At 33.7% G+C, this 18194-nt stretch overlaps 1 protein-coding gene and 1 long non-coding RNA gene across 3 annotated transcripts in view; one reads left to right on the forward strand and one right to left on the reverse strand.

The window, feature by feature from the left end:
• The first annotated feature begins 1351 nt into the window (after positions 1–1351).
• The window catches only part of LOC118733232 (alanine aminotransferase 1), a 33311-nt gene continuing 16468 nt past the window's right edge, over positions 1352–18194 (forward strand). The window contains exons 1-3 of one of the 2 annotated variants that reach the window (XM_036462556.1): positions 1352–1392; positions 12877–13087; positions 13620–13851. In XM_036462556.1, the coding sequence (XP_036318449.1) occupies positions 13050–13087; positions 13620–13851 (270 nt within the window). In that variant the 5' untranslated portion in view covers positions 1352–1392; positions 12877–13049. Of the gene's footprint in view, positions 1393–1422; positions 1651–12876; positions 13088–13619; positions 13852–18194 lie in introns of those variants that run through there. The other variant, XM_036462555.1, reaches the window with a different exon arrangement.
• Positions 14461–15079, reverse strand: LOC118733233. Its single transcript, XR_004992224.1, has 2 exons — positions 14901–15079; positions 14461–14745 (listed from the first exon to the last, which is right to left on the reverse strand). It is a non-coding gene; the product is annotated as an uncharacterized LOC118733233 (long non-coding RNA).

Raw genomic sequence — 18194 nt, forward strand, 5'->3', positions numbered from 1 at the left:
AAGAAAAAAAGGAAAATATGGCGTGGCTCGCGCGGAGTTGCTTGCAAAGGCAGAGTATGTTGTAACTGGCGGGAAATAGTTAGGGGATTTTCTTAAACTCGTGAAGTCTTAAACTGTGTAAAACCCGCAAATTTACGAGGCTTGTATGGAAACGTCCCTTTTGTGAAAAGGTGTAAATAGGTAAAGTGGTTTGACAGATCAACCAGGATTTGGTGAAGCAATTTTCGTTTCGTAGTATTTTCCATAACATCCCGCCATCTTGTTTCTATGCTTAAATACAATTAAAAATGCCGAAAATTAGCAGAAAATCTAAGTCAATACAGTTAGCGGATGAAATTAATTCATTTTTGCGCTTATAATTTTTTTTTCATTTATTTTCAATAATTTATCATACAATTTAGTATAACAATTTTGGTCCCTCGGCAACAATGAAGTTTACGAGGTTGTTTGCGCATAAAATTTGCCTCGCAAATTTTACGAGGGGCTCGTTAATAGAGCTCCATTCAAATTTTGACAGTTCTTTTACGAGGCTCGTAAATTTACGAGCTTTACAAGGTTTTCGAGGCTTTTACGAGTTTAAGGGAAGACCCCTAGAATATTTATACATTTTCTTTAAACATATCAGAAATAGGTAAAGCCAGTATTACTGTGCACAAAATTATGAAAATATTTTAAATATACGACTATATGTGCCTTCAATGGCCGTCTTCACAGTCTAAAAAGCCTTGCAGCCAAGTTCATAAAAAAATAAAGAAGGCTTTAACTGCTTTATATATCTTAACTTTTCATGAGAATGTCACTTTATGGAGCTCTTTAAATCTGTCTTAATTTTAATGAATAAGGCCATTAATATAGAAACAAAAACTCAAGTGAGCAGGGTATAAAAATCTCATTCTCACACCAAATCTCAAAATTTTACACTTTTTCCTTTATGCTTTATGCAAATAAATATTTTTGCGCTAATTCAAATTTTTTTTTGCAAATACCCAAAACATTTCAAAGTCCAGTTGATTGCATATGTTGATATATATGTATGTATATATAAATACCTACTATGCATATGTGCTTTGTTTACAAACATTTTCTTCAGAAATTCACTTGCAGTTGACAGTTCTTTATACCCAATGCCAAAATTGTTCTGGTAGAGTTCCCACAAAACTCTCCAATTGTCCATTTCAATCGCTCATTCGCCTAAACTTGAAAATGGACGCAAAAAAGCTTTCTGGGGACCCCATATAGAATTTTTGTACATTACGTATTTGTGTGCTTACTCTCACCAGAGAACGTTTATAAATAATAATATAATTTATAAACGTTCTCTGCTTTGATACCGCAATAAGCTTGAATAGCCCCATATTCTCGCCAGTTTGGCTGGAGCAATTGTAGTGCGTGGTGGGTAGTTGAACAACGTCGCTTCTTTAATTAGTTTATATTTACATACATATACAAAAATAATTGTTTGTGCAAACCATAGAAGCGTACTGCATAACGAGTTATTTATCAACACATATCTATATTTAGAAAAATAGTGAATGGTGTCAAAAAAATTTAACCATGATTTTCTTGACATGAAATCTGGAAAGCCAAATAGTCAATAAAAAGTGCAATAAATAACAAAAGTAAAACCAAGTAAAAGGAAAGCAGTAAAAGGTATAGCTAAATGGTAGACGAGGTGGAAAGAAAAATTGAAGTAAAGAACAAGTAACAACAAATGTAAACGTTATTAATACAAAGTATGAAGCGAAAACAAAGCAAGTAATCAAGAATTACAAAATTTTTTTTGCATTTTTTTGTTTAGGTAATTGCTTGCTGATGGCCGAAAAGAAAACTAAAATGAAAACTTTCGATTTAAGCTCCATCTGACCCACTTCTATGTAGCACTAATTTTTGCTACTTTGCCAGCTTTTGAAGGCCAAAACTTTGCAGGCAGAGTGTATGTCTACGGGGAGTGCCATATGCATACAAGCTTACGTACTAACATTTTACGTACTATATCTTGTATATAACTATATATGTACTACTATATTGTCACTGATTTGGCAGACATGGTTCATTTTTCATATGGGCAAACTGTCGCAAAACCGGCAAAGACGTGTTTTCGCGGTGATTCTCCTTAAAAATTTTCTTTAATCATTCACATATTTTTTTTGGACTGTTTCTCTGTGTGCAGAGAGTATGAAGTGAAGAATTATGTGATATATATGTATATGTATTTACAGCGGTGGCCACACATTTAAATACACGACTATTTTACAAGTGTGACCATTTAGTTTTCTTTATTTTTAATTTCCTTTTTGACAAAAATTTTGTTCCAACTACAAAGAAACCCATGTACATACATACACAACTCAAAGTTCGAAACCTTGTAGAGGATTTATAAAAGATTCGTCAAATATCAACAAATGTTTATCAAAATTTCAAACTTTTAAATGTGAATTTCTAAAAGAAATTAAGGTATGTAGTTTTATCGGTCAGTAAATTAAATTAAACTATTGTGCAAGTTTGAAAAATCAGCAAGATTTTTAAACATTTTTCTTGCTGACGATGTTGCTCATTTTCTACTAGTTATATAGAAAATTTTAGAACATACTTTGTATGGAAAGAAGTGCGTTATATCGTCAGAAAAAAATTTTCAAAAATCAACAAGTTTTTTGAGCTACCTCAAACTTGCACAATAGTTTAATAGTTTAATAGTTGGGCCCCACAAAACTGCATACCTGGTGTTTTTCTATAAGTTCTGATTAAAAAGTTTGAAATTGTAATGACCATTTTTTGAAACTTACGATTTTTTATAAATTTTATGATTCTTGTTGTAGTATGAAATATAAATTATTTAAAAATAAAATTGAAAAAAAAATATTGTTTCAACTTTAAAAGAAGTCGTGTCCCTAGTTATGTGGCCACCACTAAATGTACATACATACATACGTAAAATGCATTGATCGGCAAAATTATCCGCATAAAATATGAAAAAAAATTTAAAAAAAGCGGTGAAACCAGGTACTCATGAAATTTGATGTGTAAACATCTGTGTACGTCTTGGCAAAGCATTAGACGATTCAGTCACATACATAAATAGCTTAGGTGAGAAACGAAACATTAATCTCATATCATTTTATCGAGACAAGTACATTTTGGTTTTCTAATCACTTCAGGAATTATTCCAAGACTATTTCAGGATCATTTCGTGACTAGTTTCGAACTAGCATGAAACGATCACGAACTAATCCCAACATGGTCCTAAAGTAAATAGTTCCGGAAAAGTCGTGAATTAATCCAAAAATGATCCCGATTTATTCCGCAATGCCCCTAAACTAGTCCCAAAATAATGCAGACCTAGTCTCGAAATGTTCTTGAAATATAGCTATGTGGAATCGAAATAGGGAGCTTAATAGGGAAGCGGGAGAAATTTGTCTTTTTAAGGTTTTCAAGACCAGGACGAATTTCTGTTAGAAAAAAAAACGACAACCTATGTTCAGAGCTTGCATACGTTACAGGCCACACACGCCGTCCATTTTGCTTTAAAAAATGTCTCATGCACATACAACCGAAATGTATTCAACAAAGTGTGATTGAATTTGACATTGCTCTCAGAAGAACCATCCTATAAAGTCAAATTGAAAAAAAATTTTATGAATTTTGAATCGATTGTTTATATTTTTTGGCATAATAGTACCTTAAAAGAGAGCCTACCTGAGTTGTCAATCACACCTTGTTTAATACACCTTGCATACAACTAATATGGGACCAACCGAAATTGAACGGCTGGCTTAAAAAGCCAACTCAATGCCCAATTTTTGTTGCGCTTGAGATTTTGATTTGACGTTTCACTCAGTGAAATCAGATGCAAACGCACGCAAGCCAATTCAGGGTGACGCAGAAAAACAAATTCGACGGCCTGCGTATGCAAACGGCGTGCGTCTATATTAGCTTAGGCTGTTAAAGCTCAGTTAGTCAACGACGTAGCGTAAACATAGGTTGACGTACGTAGCAGCATATCAAGTTTACTGTTGATAGAGAGAGAGAGAAGCTACGGCAACGTAACCGCCATGCGGTGGTGAATTTTCGTCAACACGCGAAGCCCATAATATAGATCGTGTCTGCGTCAACCTACGTCTACGCTACGTCGTTGACTGTTTGCGCTTTTATGGAGGGAATATTTCTCCGCCCCCCGATTATGGCCAAGAAAAAATTGCCATTATTTCGTGTGTGTGTGTCCAAAGAATTTTGACATCTGATAATTCACAGCCTGTTGCCTCACTCTTTCCTCAATAAATAAGGGAACCGGCATATATTTCTGTTGCAAACATGGGTTGCCTTGTGCCCCTTTTTCACAAAGAACTTTAGAAACCCGTAGTAGAAAGCCATATCAAATTTCTTTAGAACTGCGTGTTGCCTTAAGTAAATTTGACAAGAAAACTTCTTAGCCATTTCTTGAACGTCATTTTATATGGTGTTTCTGCTTTTCTTGAGAGCTGCATACTGGCCTGTACGAGCAAAAGCTGCTGCAGCTGACGGTCTGCCAGCTGACCTATTCAAGTGCGGTGGTGAGGAGTTGGTAAGGTATAGGTGTGCATCAAAAGGCCTAGTATGGTTAGACGAACACATGCCCTTCGACTGGAATTTAAGTGTGCTGTGCCCAATACTCAGCTACCTTAGGTTCCAAATTCTTAATATGGCGTATAAGGATTTATCGAGCGTATTATCAGTGTAGCTTTAGAAATGGTAAATTCATCATAGACCAAGAATTCAGAATACGGCAAATCCTAGAAAAGGCCCGCGTCAAAAGGATTGGCACTAACCATCTATTTACCATCAACTTCATCAGTATTGGAAAGGACTTTTTCCCCGATCTGGGTAGCCTTGTAAAAATGTTCATGCTTAAACCCGGAACTTCAGTCCACCGTGTTTTGAGCCCGGCGAAGTCGAGCGGCCGCTGCGGCTGGGTGATTAGATGTGCGTAATACCACTCCGCAGGACCTGGGTTCGATTCCTGGTCCGTGCATCATTTAAATTAGTTTTTCCTGGCTAGCGATTCCAAACCCCCCGCGCATGACCAAAACCTGTGAGATTTTTTTGTAATTATACATTTGTCTCCAAGTAAATCTTTTAGATGTGAACGCCTTTTACAGTTCGTATTTGCATACATACCTAACGCATCCACTTTAACACAACTGGAATCAATTAGGTACATAATTTTGTTGTCGACTGTTTGCCAAATATATCTTTTCACTGCAATAAAAGCTTATAAACAAAGATGAAACAAAATAGTTAAGTTAACATTTGTATGTTGTTTGCACTGTTCTATTGTTATTTTTTATTTCCGGTTGTAAAAAATTAACAACACATTGGCGCTGTGCCAAGACAAAATGATACTGTCCTAAGTACAAAGGTGTTAAAATCGCCATTATTAGGTTCAATAAATAGTACGATCTAAGTCAAACGAAATATTAAAATGTGAATGAAACTGTGTCCGTTAGAAATTTATTTGACTTACATTGGTGTAAAATTCCAATTAATAGAAAAATAAAAATCGCAAGTGGGATATAAATAAGGGTAGACTTTGCCATGACTAAGATTTTCGATCAAATTTTCGGTATTCAATACACGAAGTACCGATTTTAACCCATTCTTCAATCACATTTTCCATAATGACTAACCTCTATAAAAAAAAAGATTTCTGTTGATAGCTTATCTCTTGGATATACCTATATTATAACAAATAAAATGTTTTTATATGGCTGGAAATGCCTAAAAAATTGGGTGCGAATTTGATTGTCATTCGAAGTGTAAAAAGGTTTGGCATTATTTTCATAAGCAAACGTTTACATAAATAATTTACAACTTATGTGAAATAATTCAATTTATTTGTATGTCATTACCAAAAATATGCACACATATGAATGTGTGGAGATAGTTGTTAATATCCCTGCAGAAAATCTGACTAGCTCAAAACTAGCGTAGAACCAGACCTTTTGCCGACGGTACTAGTTTCAGCTCAATACCCAAGCAATGCTTTCAACTGTCCAGTTTTACACGGCGATGTCATTGGCGATGGCAATTATCGCTCAGTGCATTACTTTGCAACCAGTTTTTGACCGGTTCTGTTTTGGACAGTTTTTTTTTATAAGAAAACGTTTTTAAGATTCGATTTTCGGATATTCTTTCGATTTTTCTTTTCTGTTACAGATTTCATCAAAAGGCATCGTCAAAGTATCCGAAAATGGAATCGGTAAACGGACAAGTATAGGATTTTTCGGATTTTTCGTTGGCTGGGATAGCTTTAAATTGACATATCGCTAGCTTAGAGTGAAAAGTTGCTAAGTCCACTTTTTATGAAAGTTCATAATTTAATGCGGGAGGCTAGAGAATTTAAAAATACATCATGTCGAAAAGTATAAGGATGCTTGTTTTATATTTGTTTCGTTTATATTCAATGAAATGAAAATTTGCTGAGCCCAAAAGCAGCTCCGAAAAATTCGATAAGGCCAAAATAGAACGAAATCTTTTAATAAAGATCGAATCTCTCTGACTCGTATAGTGTTTTGCTTTGATTTAAATAGGCAAAACTTTATATTCAAAGTTACTCATAGTTTTTTCCTCTCCTGCAAAATTTTTCAGTTGGAACTTAGCAACTTTTCACTCTAAGCTAGCGATATGTACATATGTATGTATGTAGGTATACATGCTAGGTAACGAAATTCTAATTTTTTAACATATGTATGTAAATATTCATGTGTGAGGTGCTGTTTTTTTGTTTTGCAAAACATATGTACATATATGAATATGTAGATTTGTGCAGATATTTATATTTTTAACGCAAAAATATAAATTTTTATTACCCATAGAAACAAACCCAACGCCAAACCAAAAGCAGGCATAAAAAGAAATTTAAAAAGACTACTCTGAATATAAACAATTTTTTTCTCTGCAATGTCGCGGTGAATTCTCAAAATAAAAATTAAATAAAAAATTTTATAGCAAATATCGCAAACATTCTTATAGATACTCATACCATATTGATACATATAAATTACAATTAGCCTCGGCAACGAAATGGTAAAAATGCAAAATTAAAACAAAAACAAGAAAGTCATAATTTTAAATGCATGAGAGTAAAATGTATGTATGTATGGCCATCTCTTTTAATGAAGAGTTCGGAGTTCCCTTATCTTAGATACATTGAGTTTCGGTGGGGTTATCAGCGATGATTGTTATCTGTATTAGTTACATATTTATTTATGTATACCCCCTGGAAAAAGTTTATGTACAGAGATTTTCTTACAATATTCATAACGTTTTCCATTATAAAATGTTTTTGTTAATTAAAAAAAAAAACAAGTAATTTTTAAGCAAAAAACAGAACCGATTTCAATTCTGGTATAGAAATTTGGGAGTACCGTTAATTTCTGCATGATCCAATGAAATAAATTACTGCAACTGGGCTAATTATGTTTCTAACGGAACTTTTTGAAGCCATTTCAATTTTTTGTACAATTGTAAAACTGGAATGACGGTTCAAAGTACTACACTGAGAGAAAAAACGTTTCGTAATATTAAAAAAAATTGATTCAAATAAAAAAATATTTATTTTTATTATGCGTTCTTTCCCTGAGTGAATTCTTTCTTAATATTACAACGCGTTTTTAATCTCAGTGCAGTCACGAGAAATCCCATTCTTTATGTGCAGGTCTACCAGCCTCTCCAGCGTTACCTAATGATTGTGACAACGGCCTATACTAACGCTGTCCTTCACAGGCTCTAAAGTTATCTCGATCTTAAGCTACTGAAACGACTTGCGAGAGGCGGATGCTAGATTGGCTCTATTTTTTATTTGTATTTGCTTACATCAGTGATTAGTGAAAGTTCAAAGTACAAGTTCAGAGTATTTAATAAAATTCTTATCTCTTCTTCCAATTGTGTGTCAGATTATTAAATTTGTAATTACTCCATACATACTAATGTATGTATATAAATTTATGTGTAAAACAAACTTACATATACATAATATACAAATTAATGAATTGCCATCTACATTCACATTATGTATACCTAGGGATGGCAAAAAATATAAAATAATCGATTAATTAATCATATGATTAATCACAAGCCCGAAAAAAAATTAATTGCAATTATTAAGAAATAATCGATTAATCGAATTTTTAAAAGCACTTTTTTAGAGTGCCTACTCATAAATAGGCTAACGAATTGGGGACTGGGCAAGCCTATTTGTATAAAATTCTTTGTAGTAATATTTGAAATATTTAAGATATCTACATTTTTCACGTTTCAAAATTTAAAAATCTGTTCTGACTTTTTTATCAGCCGAAGAATCCGACATGACGTTACGTTAGTTGAACTTCCATTGACTTTTTTTGTTAATACTGTTTTTAAACTAATTTCTAGCACAAATAAAACATGAATTTTTATGTCTAATTTATATTTTATTTTGATTTCAGCACTATCTAGCGGTTCCATTTTTTGCAAATCTATGTCGTATTTTCCGCTGGAAAGACCCATATGTCTATACTTTGGAATTTATATGTAAAGCAGTAGGTATGGATATATTTGGGCTGAGCGAAATTTTCAAAAAATTTTCCAATTTTAACTTTGGCTGTTATTCTTCTTGGCAAAGATTTTTTATTTTAATTTTTTTTCGAGACTTTTACGTTGGCGGCATGAAGCTTTTCCTGCGAAAACCCCTACTAAAATTGTCAGTAGAATAATAAATATTTCTCTAACGAAATTCCAAATGTGTTTTTTGCGGGGGTTTCTTGAAGTGAGGGTCAAAACGACCCTTTAAGGCGAAAGCTAATGGGTTAAAATGTTCTACGAATATATTTCCCATGAAATTTTACTATGTATGTCTTAACCTTTAATTTCACGCAGACATTAATTTGAACCATTTTTTCCACTTCTTTGAAAACTACTTATTAAGGGATATGAAAACTTTAGTAGGCCATAAAATAGAAAATACGAGCTAACTTTTGCAAATCCATCGAGTGTTTTTCTATTGGATGGGTATGCTTTCAGAAAATGTTAACAAAGTCCGGGCTGGTTTCGACTGTCGCACAGTGTAATTTATAATAGGTATTGTTTTTAAAAAGCATTTCCGTCTGATTACAAAATATTAGTACAATTGTGAATTTCGTGGAATCAACTTGTCGGACCTATGATAACTGGAAACAGTAAATCAAATTATGGTACCAAACACCCTCTTATGAATGCACGGAACACTAAAACCGTAGCATAAAATGAGTCCATGTCGCGAAACTTTGTTCAAATTCGCTTCTTGAGATCATGTCATATTTCTAATATTTTTTATATGGTAGTAAATTTTATATGTACAGTACTGTGATTTACTAAAAAACAACAACATAATTGCAAGCTAATAAATTCACACATATTTACATATATGTGCATGAGCGTGGTCCAAAAACAGTAAAGTCGGAATTGTAATGCTCTCACCCCCTAGGATTGTTCTATATAGAAAATAGAATATACCCCTATTTTTTGTTTTGAAATCAAAAAATATTTAGAGTTTTCCATGTATTTTTATGTGGGAAAAATAAAATTTTTCGTTGAAATGGTATAGAATTCTTGAAAATCAATATTTTTCGATCGGAAAACTCTGGTTCTCTTCAGGAGACTTTCAGTAATAATACCCAATTGTTTATTTAACCATATTTTAATACTAACGATTTTTTATTGGTCGCCCCATTGCATTTTTCGGGGTTTTTGTGGGTTTTGGCGGACCTATAAATTATAATTGCGATGATAAAATGGTTAAATAAACAATTGGGTATTATTATTGGGAATCTCCTGCAGATAAACAGAGTTTTCTGATAGAAAAATATTGATTTTTAACTATTCTATACCATTTCTATGAAAAGTTGTTTTTCCCATATAAAATACATGGAAAACTTTGATTTGATTTCAAAATAAACAAAATAAGGGTATTTTTCGGTATAAAACAATCCTAGGAGGTGAGAGCATAAAATGTCCGACTTTACTTTTTCCCATGCGTTTTTGGGCCACCCTAATGTGAATTCATTTATAAACATACTACATGTATGTATACATACATACATATGGTTTTCCTTGTTATCAACACAAATCCAATTGACTGAGTAGTTTTTTAGTCCAAACAAAAATTCAAGAGCACTCAAAACTTAAGAGGAAAATGTGCTAATATGTATCGATCGATATTGAGTGTTGCGCTTTTATGGGTGGGTATCAGTGTGGGTCATAGAAAAGAAATAAACATAGCCAAGGAATATAAATTGTTCCTGAAACTTTCATAATTGACATATATACCTAATTTTATTTATTTTTATGATAAGAAAGTTAAAATTATGCAAAAACATTCAAACTATTTTACGTAAATAAATAATCTTTTACCTACAGTAATAAATAAGTAACTGCTATATGTATGTATGTCTGTCGAGAAACACCTTCGGTCCCACAATGTTCAGAGGTCAAATGAAACGGGCCATCGTTAAGATAAGATTATTATGTAGATCACTCTATTATTTTGATCGTCACAATGATTCGTAAATAGGATATTTCATCACCCTTTGAGCCGTGAAATGTGCCCACAAGCGTACATATGGGTAAATCCATGTCAAGTCGACCATTTTTGATTTGGATGCAATTTTGTAAAAACTTTTCTCTTACCTTATAACAAAGTTCTGCTAAAGGAAAAAAATTTAAAAAACAATTCTAAAGTTCAAAGTTTACTCGGTTTTGCAAGTTTATTTTTTTAATATCTTAAAACTATTATAATTACAAAAATTGTTCTAGCCTCGTTTTAAATTTGATATTTGGGGCTATATAAGAAATATACATTTGTGGCCAGCTGATTAAGTTAAGTGACATTCTGACCAGTTCTGGGCTATTTTTATTTTGTTTATTTAATTTTAATTATTTTTTTTATAAAAGGCTAGCACGTTATATAACCAGCATCGTATAAATCCACATTTCAAACTTTGTGCAAAAAATATTAAAATTCAACAAACTTTAACAATTACACCCAAAAACCTCAAAATTTTTACACAGAATGTTTATAAAAATTTTATGTGTGCAGACCATTAGCTGATTAAATTTTAGTAGAATTAAGTGAAAGTTTCAAGACTCTCAAGAAAATCGCATTGATTTTTAGTAATTTTTTTAGCTGACGGTGTTGTGCATTTTCTTCCATATAAAGTATGCTCGATAAAATTATTTATGTAGAAAACAAATACATACATTCTTAGGCCATTCCTTATAAGACTTATGAGGATTTTTTAGATAGATTAAAACGCATTAATATCACAAATATCGTTAAACTCCTTATTTTAACATGTAGCCAAAAGTGAAGATTTATCTTCAAACCGAAGACTTATTTTCAAAAAAATTTGACAAAGTCTTAAACTGAAGTTATTTAAATGAAACCAAAATTCCTTGTTAAAAATCTTCAGCATGAATACTTTTGGTAGCCTTTAAGATTTTCTATATGGTTTCAACAGCAAATGTCGAGAAGGGTTTCTCTCAGATTAATTTAATTAAAGCAAATTTGGTAAAAAGACGATAACACCGACTTTGAGCGGTATTCTTTTCACAAAAATAAACGAAACAGAGTGTATTTAAATACTTTAAAACTATAATTTACAAATCTTAAATAATTTGTATATAAATGAGGCATTATTTTTGGAATTTTTTTTTCGAAAGCGATGCGTCCAGTTGAGAAATGCTAAGTAGACTTTTTACTCTAAATTTTATGCAGAAGTTGTTGAGATTTTTTTATTTTTCGAAAGTTTGTATTTTTTTAGTGAGAGAAACTATGCGTTTAATCGAAAAATTTTTAAAATTCGCATTTTTTGGTAGTTATTTTGATTTCATGAAATTGCTTTTGACGTTGCTCTCATGAGAAACAAACCTTTAAACTTCAACTCGTTTTCTACGTTTACGCTTATGCCGGAAAGTCCCTCCAACAACACAATTTTAACTAAAGAAAATAATGAAATAAAAATAAGCTTCAAATTTACTTAAAAACGTCAACCAGTAATAAGTAATTTTTTATTTTTCCTTACACACGCTCATTTGCCGTTTTACTCTCGCGAAAACTTTGACTTTTATAGGTTTGACGTCAAACTGGCTTATACCAATATTTGCGAAATTATTAACAACTTTCTGGCAGAAGTTATATGTACATAAGCATTTTATTTGCGAAGGTGTTGATATAGCAGCAGCGGTGAACCAAATGTTTTAATTTTTGCAGAAAATGTGAAAAATCGAATAAGTGAAGAAGAAATTTCTTTGAGGCATTTTCAATTTGATGACTACGAAAATCTTCGAGTAAAAAAATTTAAGAACACTATAAACAACTTGTCGAGATGCTGTTGTGAATATACGTTGGAAATTTGATAAACCTAGTACATAAAATATAAAATGGGTCCCAAGTTTATACTAAACAAAAAGGTTTGCTGGGTAGGTAACTTTTATTGTTATTTTCTCAGTTGTTAAGAGTCAAACGGCTATTTTTCTCTCTCCATCCGTATTATGCAAATAATGACGATTTCCGATAGCAGAACATGGTGCGTGTCACGACTAAAAGCTTTCGCGACAAACAAATGTCATAAATATTGTAGTGTGTAGAGTATTTGGCATTTCCTTAACGCGCCATCTTCGTAGCCATTGTTGTCATTAAGTATGTATGTACATATTTGCATTAAATAGAAAATGTGTACAACCAAAACGGCGAAAAGTATACAAACACAATGAAAAATGCATTTATTCTGCTCAACTTAAGCTCTTTTATTCTTACATACATATCTCTTGACTCTCTCATTATAACTTCTTTTTGTTCTTTTCATCTTTTCTCTGTTTGTTTTCTAGCCAATTATACTAACAACAACTTCCAGCCCCACTAAACGTAACAACAGCACCAGCGCCAACCTCCACTAAATACACAATAGCAAAATTTACCAATTTCAATTCCCATAACAACAACTTTATAAAAACCAAAACAAACAGGAAGAGGACAAACACAAAAGCAAAAAGCAGCAAACATGAATCGCATCAGTACTGCCGTGTATCGCCATTGGAAGTAAGCCACCCCAATTAGAAATCATTCTTTGTAAATTTTGACATTTGAGTTTGACAATGCATAGCTTTCGTATCAGTTCTTTCAGTGTGTTTTCATTAAATATTTAATTAAATCGTACCTACAACGTACATACAAGCATACATACATACATACTTACGTTTAATATCACTGCTTTTGTTGCTGCTATTTCTCGTTTGCTGCCCACTTTCTTTCTCATTCACCACTCGAAAATACTAGTTACACAACGTCCGGCTTGCCATATCATCAGCCGTCTACCGCTGGCTATTAGTGCACATAGAATGCACAGTCGTTCGAAACGCTTTGGAAGAGTTGTGTCGTTGTAGTCGGTCGCTGGTGTTTGATCTTGTCGCTACCTTAGACCAACTTTGCATATGTATAAGTACATATATTTGACAAAAAACAAAGTGGAAGTGAACGAAGCAAATCGCATGCAACAAAAGCTTGTGAAGTATTTTAGAAGTTGTGAAAAGAGCTTACGAAATTTTGCCTTTCTTATTTCAAATTGATTTAGTGCGTCATTAGTGAACATTTCCCAGGCGAATACTAGCCGGAGTTGTAGACTTACAGCAGTGTCCTTGATCAACGGCAAACGTGAAATGTCAACGACATCGTCGCAAAACGCCGCTACAGCGGAAAAATGTCTGTCGCTGGACAACATCAATCCTCAATTCATTGAATTGGAGTATGCTGTGCGCGGACCGCTGGTCATACGTGCTGGCCAAATTGAAAAGGAGTTGGCGCAGGTAAGTGGTGTCCTGAGTGTCAAACGAAATACATACATACATATGTATGTACATACATGTATATAGTGAAAATGTGTGGCAGTGACGTGACGAACATACATACATACATGTCCTTTGATAAGGAAACGTGGAAAGGTAAAATGGAAAGAATATGAGTGATTATGAAAATCTATGTGCTTGTGGTATCTCAAAATTTTCTCCAAATAATATAACATTACATGTGAGCAATAGCTCCTCGGTTGGCATAAAAAAATCCTGGCTGTGTCTGCTTCGTTGAGTCATCTACATATTTCGAAAATTACTTAGATACCCCATAAATACAGCAATGAGGAGAGTGACCACAAAATCGCTAACTATTCCTCTAACCACCTTAGTATGTATTTATAAATATTAGTAAGGACATGAAAACGGACCCAGTGGACAAAAAACTCACTTACGTGTACGACCGTAGACTTTCTTTAATAAATAAAAAACACCCAAAAAAATTCTTTGAAATTAGGTATTTTTCTTTATTTCATCCCAAGCCCACGTCATCTAATTCAGTCCATAAAAAGTTAGTTCTTGTCACGATAACGTTCACCGTTCACCGCTACAGCTTAAGCGACATCATTTTCAAAGAAGTACGGTCCAATGACTCCGCCAGTCCAAAAACCACACCAAACACAGTATTTTCTTAAATGATACCCGTATGTTGATTTTAGTACCCCGAATGCGGCAGTTTTGCTTGCTAACGTATCCTTTATTTAACATAACGTTTGCTTGTTAAACGTATTAATGCGCGAAATTCACTTCTTAAAGAACGACCATGTTCATAAAACGTTTGGATCACTTTTACGCGCTGTTCAACGGAATATCGCTCCATGACGAAGTGCATGCCAAAGCCTGTAGTTCCAACTGTCAGAAAAATATATAAAGAATCGTTAACATATCACAAATAATTTCTGTCACTTGAATCACCATATCATGACCAAAGCCTGTAGTTCCAACTGTCAGAAAAATATATAAAGAATCGTTAACATATCACAAATAATTTCTGTCACTTGAATCACCATATCATGACTGAAAATCAGCCAAAAAAATTGATAATCGGGTTTCGTTGGTCGGTAGATTTTCAGAAAACGTCCATGATTTTTAGGTTTCGAAAAAAAGTTATTTAACGTTCCAGATATAAATACTCTTATTTTAAGTTTTGTGATATTCTTTGATATCGTTTTTTTTTTTAGCAAATAAAACACGTCGTCGCCGTATAAGTGCCCAACCGGAAGAGAGTATTTATTATTATTTTATTTCTTATTGACATTAGTTAGGGCCTTGCCAGATAGAAATACCCTAGCAATAAAACCTAATGATCTGTTTGCATAGTTTAAGTTATAGTTCAAGTTAACACTACGTTTACACACAAGTAAAAAATTGTTTGATTCTGTAGTTAAATATTTTTTTCTCTAAACGTAAAAAATATTCGTCTAAACTAAGTTTAGGTTAGATTAGCTGCTACCGCTGGGATACCACTGACGAGAGGGTTATTAATTTCCTTACTTTCTTCAGCAATTTGGTCACCGAATATCGATAAATTTCGTTGAATTTAAGTCGCCCAAAAAATCCAGTGAAGTATTCGTTAAGGAATTGGTTAAGCGTCTTAGTCAGGTCGGGGCAATGATAAATGCTGATCTTAGAAAGAAGTGGTCGAGGCAGAGCTTTAGATCGCTTTTCAGAGACTTTTGACCAGATGTGCCTTGTAGTGTGAAAGGTAGTTTCCTCCGCCCACCTGATATGTATATATGTACATCCTCGATGATTCAAATTCTCAATTTTTGTTTTGTAGAATTCACCACGGCTATTTTTGTCCCCTTTATTGCAAGCCCGTTAGTCATGCAGGTATCACGGACATCCCTGCGTTCGAAAACATACAACGGTTAATGAGGCTTTCAGTGACAGTTGGTTGAGAACCTCTCTGGACTCATTGGCCGCACACGCTGTCAGAATGGGCGGAAGCTACGAACCAGGCCCAATCATTATCCTATATTACGGAAAAAAGCGCCAGTGCTTAGTTGAGCGAAAACTGAGGTTTAGTGAGAGTTCATTGAAGTGAATCTCGCTAGCTACCCTGTCGTTTAGCTAAGAACCAGCTGTTTAGATAGCCGCCAACCCTGAGTCTAGCCGGTGGCACATACCTTTTTATTAGTTCCTCTCTGGGATGCTTATGAGAAATCAGAGACAGAATTCGCTGTCTAGACATAGTAGAAGCATAGTATACATAGTCTAATTTCCGCAAATTACTCGGAAGAGTTTCCATAACATTGGCATGCACGAATCTGATTTCTTCACTGCTGGTTCGCATTTAACCTGGCAATATTGTAAGTAGACAGGAATTTTTCGTATAGATCTACCTTATCTTATAATGGTCACCCCTGGCAGGCAATGACAAACCTCCGAGTGCATTCTGCCATGAAAAACAGTTTCTCATAAAAATACAATCGCCGTTCGGAGTCGACGTAAAACTGTACACTCAGAAAAAAGTCAGCCAAATATATTCCTCTCAACACATGATTTGGTAACTATAAACAAATAATGTAACTATAACCAGATCATGTGTTGATAAAAACATATTAGGGGTATTCTCGAAGTCTTGCACGGTGCACGGATTGCACGAAATGCAAAAATACTATTCCAAATTTCGAAGAGTACGAGAACACCCCATTGCAAAGTGGTAGCATGCATGGGGAGCAAGCAGCGAAATTATGTATCAAATACAATAACAAGAGACAGCAAAAAAAAATTAAGTGAGCGAGATGAGAGGAATGAGAGAAATATGTAGCAATTCCAACAACAAAACAACTAGCACAGGGTCGCTATTATCTTGCTATGCTATTTTGCAAAATATATACATGGGTTTCGACGTTGCATATTTTGCAGCGATAGGAAATGTCGTTTCCCATGTATTTTGTTGTTGTGTGTTTGCAAGTTATGCAATCCATGCAATCCGTGCTACATGCAATGGCTTTGCAAGATTTGGAGAATACCCCTATTGTGTTAGCGCCAATCTATTGCTATTATTATTAAGCTCATCAAAAAACGCTTTGTGCACACATGGCGTAACTCAAACAGCAAACTGGTTTTAGAAACACTCGCCACCCCTTTTCATTATTGATTTCATTTGCTTTTTTGCATTGTTGTTGTTTTTTTCTCATTAGTATTCAAATGCACATAAGTATGTCCACATGTAAATATTTGCTTCGATCGAACTACTTAAAAAAAATTAAAACAATTTCTATTTTAAGTACCTAATATTTGCGTAAAGTATTAACTGAGGTCTGCTTAGTTTGCAAAAAAAATAGATATCTAGAGCTACGAATTATAGACTCTTCTCTGCTTGGCATTCCGGACCTGGAGTTGCTTTCAGAAACTGTGATCTGACCACAGTAATCAGCGAGAGTTCTAGCGAGAAAGTAAAATTTTTTTAGGGTTTGATGTTAGCCGTTCCACTCAAAACAGACTACCATAAAATTAGCCCATATAACGGAATGGTTCTAGATCCGGCGGGTAATTGTGAAATTTAATTCCCAACTTGCACCCTATCAAAAACAACGTCTAAGAACTTAACCGAGCTTACGAGGCTTTTTATATCTATATATTTTTAGGAAAGTTTAATTTTACTCGAATTCAAATCTAGGCCGCATCGTGTTGATCACTTCGAAATTTTCCGAGTCGTCCTCTATAAGATTTAGGAAGAGATGATTCGGCTAACGGGAGATTATGTCCGTAAAGGATGATTTCAAACTAATTAATCTTGCGACTAACTAATGCCCAATTGTACCCGATTTAGAGTTGTACCAGAATACTGTCATTATACATATATTCATCGGCCAATCTTTTTGGTGCAGCGTTAATATAATTATTTATAGACAATTTTTTCTTATAAAGTATAAGTACATACTTTGTTTACTTATATGTATGTATGTAAATAATTAACAGATTTATCTTTCTATAATAGAATTTATTTTTCGCCATGATCGCACTTCGGTTTGTCTCAACTACAACTGATTTTTCTCAATGCCTCCATATTTTTAAGCGGTTTCATACTCAGGTGCCAGCATTTTCGCATAGCGAGTACTCCATTCTTTAGCCAAACGCAAACAAATATAAAACATGCAAACACGTACTTAAAAATTTATTGAAAGAGCAGTGCATAAATGGATTTGCCATACATTTGCTAAAAGCGGAAAACAATAGCAACAAAATTTACAATTTATCGCACAAAGCGAAGAACGAACGTATTTGAGAACTACGTATGTAGCCGAATAAGATTGCAATTATACAGCTGTAAAAACATGTGAATATGTACA

Source organism: Rhagoletis pomonella, unplaced genomic scaffold (assembly GCF_013731165.1).
Source record: "Rhagoletis pomonella isolate Grant_MI unplaced genomic scaffold, Rhpom_1.0 Rhpom_scaffold_00002, whole genome shotgun sequence".
Taxonomy (NCBI): domain Eukaryota; kingdom Metazoa; phylum Arthropoda; class Insecta; order Diptera; family Tephritidae; genus Rhagoletis; species Rhagoletis pomonella.